Source organism: Anabas testudineus, chromosome 12 (assembly GCF_900324465.2).
Source record: "Anabas testudineus chromosome 12, fAnaTes1.2, whole genome shotgun sequence".
In the NCBI taxonomy this organism is placed as follows: Eukaryota; Metazoa; Chordata; class Actinopteri; order Anabantiformes; family Anabantidae; genus Anabas; species Anabas testudineus.
The window spans coordinates 4,755,520-4,767,735 of NC_046621.1; the positions used below are offsets into that span (position 1 = coordinate 4,755,520).

General features: G+C 40.2%; 1 protein-coding gene across 8 annotated transcripts in view; it reads right to left on the reverse strand.

Moving 5' to 3' along the window:
- Positions 1-12,216, reverse strand: part of LOC113158578 (disabled homolog 2-interacting protein) — a 120,842-nt gene that overhangs the window by 84,510 nt on the left and 24,116 nt on the right. The window contains exon 1 of one of the 8 annotated variants that reach the window (XM_026354575.1): positions 8,271-8,415. The exons of 6 other annotated variants lie outside the window; for them this stretch is intronic. Coding sequence is in view for 1 of the 2 variants with exons in the window: in XM_026354573.1 (XP_026210358.1) it covers positions 2,728-2,743 (16 nt within the window). In the remaining variant the exon portion in view is untranslated. Of the gene's footprint in view, positions 1-2,727; positions 2,750-8,270; positions 8,416-12,216 lie in introns of those variants that run through there. One more of the 8 variants, XM_026354573.1, reaches the window with a different exon arrangement.

Here is a 12,216-nt window from a genome sequence, read left to right on the forward strand (position 1 = left end):
AGAGAAAATGGCACATTTTTCTAAATGAATACATTTTCCCCACGTTTCAAAACTTCCAAATTACTTCTTGTGATTTAGAAGTTCATAAAAAGTCCAAGATATATTTATTTTAAAGAAATTTTAAACAGCAAAAGGAGAAAATCTTCACATTTCATCAAATTTCAAATCAGGAAATTATTACATCTGCTTGAAAACAGTAAACTACCTGACTGTAAAAAATAACCTGCTCGTGCAGTTAATTTAATATTTTTATCACATACTGTACTTTTACTCTGGTCTTTCCCATTTGGATAAACGCTGAGTGACAAAGTGCGCATCCACGATGAAGCTACGTTGCACACAAAACAAAGAGACAATGTCAGGATTACTGTGTGAAGAGAGCACATTCTGTTGACATTTAAGCGAATGCTTACAGAGTGAAATCTGTGCCAATCAATCCTGTGTAGATGGGGAAAAATAAGCAAACAGGCAGGAACCTGCAAAACGACACAAGAGAAAGGTTCAAACACTGCTGGAAACATTGCAGCTGCACACAAACACATCATCTCTAAAAGAGATAGAAGGGGAGTTTATTGATTTGAATGGGGGGCATGAGTCCATACACATGCTCGTGCGTGCACAAACACATGTAATACTGTGTAAGCTCTCTACAGGTTTTCACTGTACATCTCCTTTTAGTAATCCTGTATTTATTTATTATACAGGGCAACTCGCCTTTAAATCCCAGGTCAAACAACATGCTACGGGCGAGGAATGGATGGATAGAAGCTGAAGTTAATGTTGGACTATCAACTAACTCAGTCAGCATTCAGGTTTTGAAGTGCATTAGCGTGAATTGTACTGTAAATTAAACTGCCCTTTGAACAGTAAACTGTAAGCTTGCTGCCAACGTGACGTCGGCTCTGGACGTCTCGTGTTAGTGGGAGTGGTAACCAACCGAGAGTGAATTATGAGTTCATAGAATGTGTTGAAATATTGAGACTGTAATAAATTCTAATTCGTTCCTGTAAGACATCCGAAGTAGTCTTTCCTCTGGCAGGACAAGCTGTAAATATGCAGAAAATGAATTAGGGGACATAGAGCCAGGAAGCCAGTTTTATAGGTACGGAAACATGTCATTACAGAAGTGGGACTGTAGTGCTCCAATTATCCTCCTCTTAGTTTATTCCTAAGCTTTCTATTGCTTCTCTTTATAGCAGCCCCCAGCTCTTTATAATGTAATGAAGAATCACCATTTCTCATTCTTTATTTTAATTCTTACTTTTGTTTTTGCTTCAGTTCCCATTTAGACACATACATCAAACTCAAAGCACGCTGATGTGGCATTAAGGAAATGACCTACGTACCTAAATATTAGATTTAAATAAAGATAATATTTGATCCAATTTCCCCATTTAACTCAGTAATGTCTCATGTACTATGTTGGAATTTATGGAATTTATTTGCAGCCCACATAAGGGTCACCACCTCCCATTCAGCCACAGAGACTCCATTGTCATATGAACAATAGGCATAACTTGTTAAATGGCCATGTGAAATCTAAGTGGCCCACAGAGTGACGCTAAGGAGGGGGATTTGGCAGTAATACAGGCAACTCTGAGACGGACAGACTTTATCCAGCCCTATCCATTAACCACTGACGTTTAATATGTGTATAAATGACTGAACTGAAGCCTCATGTGCATACAATGTATGTCTGTCATACAAGCACTTCCACTTCTCTTCAACAAGTCAACCTGCTTCATGAACATATAGAACTTATAGAGGTGTTCCTCTTGAACAAAGACCAACACAAGCCCGTGTTGTGCCACACAATGAAGAATACAGATGGTTTCTATATGCACTGTACCCTTTAGAGACAATATATATACTAGAGCTCAGACTAAATACAGTAAAATGCTCCTTAAGGATTCATATTTTAAATATGGTTTTTACAATATGTGTCATTTTGAATCACCTGGCACATATTTGAAATAAGTCATTGTAATAACTTCACTCAGTATCACTATATCTTCAATTCCCTCATTTCCTATTTTCCTTTGTCTTTGACCTCAGAATATGACTTTTCTCATACAAACACTGAGGTTTAAGGAAACAAGGCATTATCCTCAGCGATTCTTTAGCTAGGCTTCTCCAAGTTACAGTAAGTTTGTGATGTTTATAACACAATAACAGCAATATCACTGATATTACATCATATATACATCAATATAGCAAATTCACCACACAGTAAATTAATACTGGAACCATGAAATATTCTAGAAAACAACATTGATTATGTTCCTTGAACGGCAGGAAGTAGAACTAGACTTGATATCACTCTTGGCTATCAATAATTAATTAATACTTTGCACCACACAAGTTGTTTTCAGACTATTTTAAGTGCTTGTTTTGTATCTGCCTGAAAGACCAGTTCAGAAAACTGCAGTCCTCTATTTTATCTGTCAAATAAAAAGCAACAACATGTCTCTAAGAGGAACAAATCAACTGGATAGACAAAGAGGTGCCAATGCCAGTTTGGGAAATCTTAAAGCTTATGTCAAACTCAAAAGCTTCGAGGTGAGCTGCACTTTTTCCTGGAAAGCGAGTTGGCAAGAAGCCTTCTGATTTCAGCAGCTTTCAGCACAGCACGCCATGCGTAAGTCACACGGATGTACTAAAACATGTGGAAAAGATAAACATCAAAACAGCCACTTAAAATGAATTCTATTTGCTACCGACTCTGACCTGTAAGTGTAGTCATCTCTCTGATAAGCAACACATTATCCAGCGTGGGAATCCACATCCAGGCTATAAACTGCAATTTCAGAGCGTCTCTGTCTCTTTCCAGCACACATGCACAGACACATTGTGGGTGTGTTTGTGTTCATGTCTGTGTCCTTCCGCAGATGAAATGGTACTTGTCAGTACGAGCATAGGTTTGTCTGTTTGTGTGCAGTTATTCAGGGAGATCGAGGGCAGGACACAGGAGCAGTACAACTATCTGGGACAGTGCAGTCTCCACCAGTTGGTTCTACAAAGACACCAATAAGCAATTCAACAGCCGCGTAGTGATGCACTATAAATCACAGAGTGTGTGTGTGTGTGTGTGTGTGAGAGAGACGGGTCAAAGTGGGAGGTGGGGAGTTATGTGACAGGAAGTGATGTACATTGGCAGTAGGGGAACCTTTGGGAGTGCAGTTCATTTTCCTCTCTTTCCTGTTTTCTGTTCTGTCTCAGCACTTTAACGCAGCTTCTGACATCATCAATATGGTTCCTCACTCCCACGGTGTGCGTGCGATAAACTAAAAAAGACAGAACTTGAATATTTACCCCTTAATAAATAATCATTAATGAAAGTTGTCCTCCAAAAGTGTCATGAATGCCCTCTCTCACGTGTACATAAATGGAAACACAGTTAATTACTATGTCCAGGAAATAACTTATGAAAATGTACATTCCCGTATGTGTTCAGTAACCAGAATAAATAATCCTCTCTCAGGCGGCAGTGTGTGTCTTTTTGTTGATTTGAATAATGACTCTGTGGAACATCTACTGATCCCATTGCTGGTTACCATAGAAACAATGAAAGCCTTGTGATGTGGTGCCTATGAGGAATCGTTTGTGTGGATGAATTCTAGTTAACGACACGACAAAACCAGGTTTAAATGTCACTGTACAGGTAAACATACCAACTTTACATACACACTTTATTCCAAAGTCTCTATGTAAAATGTGTGCTGACGTGTGGCACGCTGCCTCCATAATATGCCTGCAGGTCTCAGATCTGTTCAAATGAACCCTCGCTGCCCCGCCAGCCTTGGATGAATATTCATAAGTTGGATAGTTGTTTTTAGCATCTTTGAGAGACAAGTTAACACTGCTTTAATCTCAAATTGAAGCAGCTTTTCATATGTGGTGTCAAATACATTAGCAAACAGTTATGCCGTCAATATTCGGTCCATGCTGAGTTTTCCAGTGATTAACATCTTGAGCTGTCCCTTTGAAAACTGCATATCCTCAGGAGTGCAGTAGAAGGGGTTGTGCATGCCAACAGTGCCTGCTCTATTCTGCATCATGGTTTCATTTTGTTGTGACAGCCAGAGTCCTGGTTCAGCGATGGGCTTTTGTCTCCACAGATTTGACCTGTTACCAGTTGGTTAAGAATTCCCTGATGAAAGAATGTTTATCTACATATCAATGTCAAGGCAGATTTGAAGGGAGGGTGTAGACAAATATAAAAGAGGAAAAAACCCAACGGCAAAAATTCCTCATTTGCATTACCACGGTACATTTTCTTCCAGAACTTTGCAGATTTGCTACTAAATAAAAACAGCCTTATTACAGCTTGCTATAATATATTATAGCTATATATATATTCATTAAACCAGACTGAGCGAGGCTGACAGGTTGAAACTTAGTGTGGTGAGTTACTGATGCACTTCCTGGTTTGGATTTTATGGTTTTTATTGTTTGGGAAGTTTTGCAGATGGAGTATTTGCCAACAGTCTGTGGACACTTTTGTCTGATTCTCCTCTTCATTACATTTTAAATAGTAGAAGTCTGATACACGCTCTTTGTCTATGAAGTTGTTTTTTGTGCCTTTGGCCTTTTTTGTCTTTGGGAGAGAACTCAGTGTCCATTCTTCCCTAAAACAAGCTGGAGCGTGAACTTTAGTGGGTTTACCTTTCTGTAACTCAGGTTCATAGTTGCAAACACACAGCGTTCTCACATATTCTCACTTTCCATTTCAAAAACATACACTTACTGCACCTGTCTGTCTGTCACCGCTCTGCAATGCTTTGTTCATAGCTCTGGAGTGAAGAAAGCAAGAAGGGGGAAGTAAGGACAAAAACAAACTGTACCCTAACAACAAACATCTAAGTTTGTTGGTGAGAGAGAGACATATTGTGTATCATTGCAATTCTTGCATCCTAAACAGACCCAAAGGCAAAACACCTGGAATATCTGTTCAGGTATCTTTTGAGTCACTGAAAACTCAAATGGGTGGTCTGACTTTAGACTTTATCATGGCACACAAAGTATGGCACACCTTTCCATGTACAGCTTAAGCACAGCACATAAACACAGGCACAAAAACCATCTAAACAATCTCAGATAACATCAATTACCTGAAAGATGTCTCAGTAATGCTGGCACAGCTACAGACAGTTTCTCTATCTGTGACGCCCATATTTAGTGAAACTGGTTATCACCGTTTTATCAATTAATTTGCACATATTGCACATTCATTACAAAAATCTGTCATCACTAGTTTGTTGGCAGCATTTGATCAAGTTCACTATCCTACTCCAGCTGTTCACTGTGTCAGCTTCCTATTTTCTACCTCTTTCAACAAACACAGCCATTGGACAACACCCAAAACAGAATTTGGATGATTAATGTAGTGTTGGAAGGCTCAAGTTTAATTAGTGCACTTGAATAAGACTCAGTTTGAGCTAACAAGCAAGAAATCAGGCAGCAGTGATGATTTAATAGACTGTGAATAGAAATACTGTATCAAAGCTGCTATGGTAATTGTACTGGGCATTTTTGGATTCACAGCTTGATGTGATACAACTGATTCTGACGTATTTAGTTAAACAAGCGTTGCTTCCTGTGCAGGCTGATCAACAATAAACTACAATGAACTAACACACAGGGTTCTCTGTTTTCACATACTGACTTTGCTAGTCAGAGAACAAAACCACCACAAAGAAGAATCTAATGTAAGCACATGTGCATGCTGCATGCTGCATGCTGGCACACAGCATACATGTTTACACTGCCTACATGAATGCTCATGTCAGAAAGTTCAGTTAAAGTGTTACGAGTCAAATCTGTTGCGCAAAGCCACAGACTTCAATTAATAACAATTACACAAGGGACCAAGCTGGATTATTAATCATATTAAGGAGAGGAAGAAGCTGACATACTTAGCATCATGAAGTGTTCACAGCTTTTGTCCTTCTCCACCCATGTGCACACCCTCATACAAACAAACACATTGAAAAGGAGCAAAAATGTGCTAATCATACTGTGTGCACTCATATAAAGACATCTGGTCATCCACAGGACAGAAAACAATCACATGGCCAATTGATTTATCTCAGACACCATGTCTATGTGTGATGTGCATGAACATAACCTGTCAAACACACACAGATACACTAACTATAATGTATGGTTTGCTAACACAGGCATTCTACTCCACATGCACAGTCAAACCATGTCTGGAAATTGCTTTCCAACATACTATATATCAAAATCCCTTCTGTTGTCTGTGATTTATGACTCCAACTAATTACATAGCTCTTTCTTAAGAGAGCTGAGGTGGGAGGGGAGAGGGAAAGCTGGAAAGAGAGAGGAGGAAATATGGGCAGGTCCAGCACCACAACAAGTCTTTTCCACAGTAAGGTGTGTGGCAGCACCTCGGACGGACCGAGAACCAAAAGACAGAACGTTGCCACCAACATTACAGAGTTGCAGAACTTTAAATTTCACAATCATCAAAAATGATCTAATCAAGTACAATCAAGACAAGATATCACCTTGAATCACTGAATCAATTGTTCTGTTTTTTTCCCGTCTGGTGAGGAAGTTTCACAACAGCTCTGTTGGCTTGTTTTTCACTACAAACATGGAGGCTTCATTAAAGTGATCACAGTCTGCATTCAACACTACAGGGGTGGGTTAATTGTGTACACATAAAGTAAAAAGTAAACAGTTTTCTAACAGTATTCAGCAAATGCATTATAATGGAATATACACCAGGGATTTACAAGGATAGAGAGGGAGAAATGCGAGTACTACTGAGGTGCTTTTATCTCTTCGCACACTGTGGCAGCAGTTTATCATCGCAGTCAATCACCACGTAATCACTATCTGTAAGGAACTCCTTCCACTTTCGCTGCCTAAGATCACTGTCAGCTTCAAGAGATTGAGTTACCAGAAATAAATATGTTATAAAGAGCGACTGATCAGAATCAATGATTGATTATATCAGGTTTATATTCTTCTTAATGTCCTTTAGTCAAACTCTAATTGACTTTCATTACACATGCACGCGGATGTGTAGGAAAATTAAAATATTTTCTAGTGAGATTTATAGTTTAGTGGTTAATAAAGCTAAAACAACAAATCAAATATATTATGTTGGCTTCATTTTTTCATAGATTGCCAGATCAGTTAATTAGCCTCCAACTGTGACAACTTGCTGCTTCTCTCCATTTCGTAACATTATATACTGATCTTTGAGTAAGTGTTGAGAAAGAAAAAACTATTTTAAGCCATCTCTTTGATCCCACTCTTGGTTTGACAGATTAAATAATAAAATAATTAGTTGTAACCCCAAATTATCTACAATTATCACTAAATGTTACACTAAACCAATGTTAACCTCTAACTTCTGTGCTCCTCATGTAACCCACACTGATCCTTTCTGGTTCACTCATCTACTCTCCACCGACTTGGCCACTTTAGGAATCCCGTTCCAGCAGTCAATCCATAATTCCCGCTCAGTGTTCCCAGTAATCCCTCTTCTCCGGCTGTTCTGAGCCTACTTCCTTCCCCACAGCTGCTGGCCAGCCCATCTTGCTCTAATAATAGGACAACAATGCCCGCCCTACGCCTGGACACATTCACATAGAATCTGATCCCACAAGTTAACTATAACAGAGAAATCACTTTATACATGAGCGATTCATAAAATACTTTCTTAATTGTTAACATCCAGTGTTTCTATGTGTGGTTCAGACTTCAGCATGTAAACACATGTCGGTGGAGGAATGATGATGAGGCTGTACACTCGAGTGAGCTCTGTGCCGCTGTGTGGCGGAGGAGTCAGAGAGGACACTGTAATCATGCAGGAGCTGATACATGAAGACAGCACACGGCAGAAGTAGTTAAACACGACCTAGTGACACTCATTCAAACACTAAAGTGAGACTGAGAAGCAGACCGAGTTGTTTTTCCTCCTCTTTAAAGACCTCAGAATCACACATTACACCTCTTTGCTGTTCATCATTCTCCCACAAAAACAGCGTGCATCTTTCAACCTCTCCTTTGCTTCCTTCTCTGACAGATTAGTGTGATAATGTTGCTTCTCTGGCACGTGAAACTCTTCTCTCCACACCTCCTCCTCTGCCTCAACCCCCCACTGCCATTCCCACCAAGTGAGCAATCCCACAGAAGCTCCCAACAGTTCTAACTCTCCCTTTTTTCTCTCTCGGAGACATACTAGCTGGTGAAAGGAGGAAAATAAAAAAACAAAGTGGAATGCTAGCACTCACCTTAGACAAAGTCCCACCGCTGCAGGGTAAGCAACAGGAATATCATCCTCAATCCACACAGAAAACCAACAGCAACAAGTAGCTCCAGAGATATCGCCTCCCCTCTCTGCTGCTTCCTTGCTCTGTACTCATTCAGGCTGCAGTAGCTGCAGTGGACTGAGAAAGTATGCATGTGGTGTGTGTGTGTGAGGGTGAGTGTGTGTGTGTGTGTATGGTCCTGTGGACTCCTGCAGGGGTATTGACTCTTAGCAGTTTTCAGGTCCTCCCCCTTCTCAGGGCAAAAAAAAAAGCTCAAACACACACACACACACACACACACACTCAAACACAGAGGGCAGGAGGGTACTGTACTGTCTCTGTCTTTCATTGCTGTCTGTGTCTTCATAAAGTTCTAGCTCCTAGCTCTGCAGCCACTTTCATATGAGAAAGTGAATGAGACAGAGAGGCCGTGCATGTGTGTTTGCGTGTGTACACGCTCATGCACAGAGAATGCTGTCGCGCCTCAGCACCCGGAGGTGGGAATACGAGGAGAAGAAGGCGGAGTTTACAAGTCAAAGAGCTGAATTCCTACCTCACGAGCAACCAATCGGAGACCTTGTTGTGGCTGACCAAAAACCGCAGGGCCAGGCTGGGCCCCACTACCACACTCCAGCTTTAAAACATTGTCTGAAGTTTGCTGTGCACTTACAGTAGGCTACTTTCAACAGCAGTGCTGTCCATAGTCATTACAGTATTTTTATCTTGAGCATTAAATGTCTAGATACGTCCTAAAATAAAAACTAAATATAGTATTCATAAAGTAAAATAACATGAAGTTTCACCTAAATTCAGACCCAACAAGTTCCCAAACCATGTTAAGGTGAACGATTGAAGTCACGACACTTAAAAGAGTCAACACTACACAGGTAAAAGGCAGCAAGTGACTGTGCCGAGATGTTTCCTTGTCTCCTTTCCCATCTCCTGCTCCTCCTTCCTGCCACAGGCCGGTCTTCTCATGTTTCTACTCCTGTCCTTGACCGGACATTTGTCCTCAGAAGTGACATTTCTCCCTCCGGTGTTATGAAGGGTGATAAAGTTTTCACTTGGTCATTATATGGTATTGACTGTAGATTGATGTTTTAGCCTAAAACTTCACAACACACTGAAGTGTGCGTTTAGCTTTTACCAGACCATTAAGTTCTTTAATGAAGTTTGTGCTTACACTCAATAGACAGCTGTAGAGACAAGATGCTTCCTTTATTGAACTCATTCTGCATCTATAATTAAACTAATCGTGATTAGCAACAGGACATTGAGAAAGCTAGCAGGTTAGAATAAGCTGATCACACACACAGCACCATGTTTTCTGTGCTCCACAATTAGTGAGTCCTGGCTTCCAAAACCAAAATGGAAACAGCCCCGTTCCCACACATATCCAGCGAGTGTGAAATGGTACAAATTGCTCTACTGCAGATGCAGCCTGTTCGACACTGGTGAGGATGGGACAAATATGTTGATCTATTGCTTTCATATGGTTCTTGCTTTTGAGGCATTCAGCACAATTATAAAACACTCCAGTTAAACATCTTGTTGTGAGTTTGTCTTTGTTTATTGTGTACCAAAGCTCGGTAATGAGAGTTACTTAACACATGTCGCTACGTGATTACTGCCTTATTACTAATCATTTCCAAATTTTCAAAACATCTTATGACAATTTGTGAGGCTGCTTTCAGATTTTTGTTGAACGTTGCAGCACTTTGCACTTTTTATTGGTGTGTGAAGTGACAAAGTACAGAAATATTACAATGAGTCTGCTGCTTAAAAAACTCAGTAATGAGTGTTTTAACATTTAGAACCAATTAAATAGCTTGTGTTGGAAAAAAAGTACTATAGATCAGGCAGAGGTAAAGAAATACAGGAAAAAGGGAGTGAGAGTAACAGTGAGGACGACAGAAACCCAAAGGCTGAAGTAACATAACGAGAACTTTGGTATGTGAGCTATAGAGTTACACAGGAACAAAAAGCACTGCAGTGAAGTCCACTGCTATAGACAACTCCGACACGCCTCTCCTTTTATCTTCAGCTCTGTTTGTCTCCTTTCCTGTGCCAGTAATCCTTCACACCTGTCGCTCCGTTTACTTCCCTGAGTTGATTGTGTGTGTTTAAGTCTGAGAACATGTAAAAAGTCAACATGCACATTGAAGACTAGCACATATGTATAGATTTGTGTGTATAAACATGTGAGGAAGAGGTTATTACAATAGGAAACATAGTCTGTTACTGTGGAATCCGTAACACTGGAAAAAGTGCTGGACTTAAAGGGGAAAAGAAAAGAGAGGGTACGATACCAGCGGCAAGGAGAAAGTAAAAAACCCAGTGTAATTACAGAGGTGAACTTTGAGTGACAAACACAGGAAACAAACAGCCTGTCTGTGTATCTCCAGAATCCTTATGATCTTAAGAAGGAATTGTGTCATTTTATATTCAGTTCAGTTCGGATGTTTAGTTTGGATTTTCAAAGAAAATCCAGTGAGGCACAATTGCATGCATAAACAAAATGACATCGTGCTGCTTAGAAAGCTGAGTCAGAGAAAAACGTATGCTTTAAATGAAGTACCTGGCTTATTTCCATTTGCTGGAAAGGCAGAGAAAAGGAACCATGCAGGAAGAGTTTGACATGAGATGGCCAGCCTCTGCCATTTTGAAGACAAAGACACTAATGTGCAACACGTCAGGTCAGGCTGCTGCCATACTTAGTACAAGGGTAAGAACATTTGGTGTAAAGATCCCAAATGAAAATTCAACCAATAAAAGGCAACTGGGTCATCCTGGGGCCCTGTAGGCTAACATGCATACCATTCAACTGCCAAAGTTTCATTGGGCTCTTATCACATAGCATTCAAACCTCTTCCCATGTTTTACGTTCCCTAAACCTGTTGAGTAACATACTGACCTCTAAGTGCCTTGCAGCACTATCAGTTTTGGTGGGGTTCACACTCACAGTCTGTGGTTTCTTGCAGTGCTGCAGCTCCCACCACCAAAAACGCCCTCCATATGAGCTGTTTGACTTTACCTAGATATGAACATTCAAGATTCCAAGAGCCTTTTCTGCCAAGCTATCAAGCATTTTCATATACATGACAAGCCAATTCAGTTCTTAAAGTAATAAAAAATAAATTAAACTAAAAACAAACAGTTAGGGAAGTAGATGACAACACATGTTAAGATGTTGCCACAAGTCTTGAAATACTAATCACACAGAATGACATTAGCTAGTTAGGTACACAGTCATGTCACATGCTTTTTCCAAAAACACCATGTGACATGATGTAGAAAATGACATTTTAGCTTTAGTTAAGTGTAATTTAATTGTGATGGTGAAAACAAGGCAGACAAAATAGGGAAAGACTGGCTGCTTTGCATATGTTGCTGCTTTTCCATAGTTCTAATTTCAGGTTATTACATTTTCCTCAGCAGCGTTGGTACAGAAATAAATACACTGGAGGATCATCATGTATCTGTTACTGGGTAAACCACAAAAGGGAAAGGTAAACAAAACACTCATTAGGATCAGTTTACTGTATGTTGTGATTCTAGCATCCTACTATACGTAGACTTGGTTTGGAAATGACTGGGTCTGCTGATATTCATGCTCTGTAACTACCATCTCAGCTCATTCCCTCACCACTCTCTCTAGCAACACATTTACATTAGACTTACACAGACTTGAAAACCACCTCCCGAACATAAATTTGTTGTGAGCATGTAACAAGCTCATGACTGTGTTTGGCTCAGTTTCTGCCCCTTGCAGCAGTTTAAACTCACACACTACCCCACTAATGCACACACACTTGCATGCACACGAGTGGTACACTTGTACACACGTCCCAATTTTCCCTAACCCTCCATTGTCTCAAATACTTCGCACTGCTTCTCTGTTTTCCTGTCCCTCCCTCCTCCCTTCCTC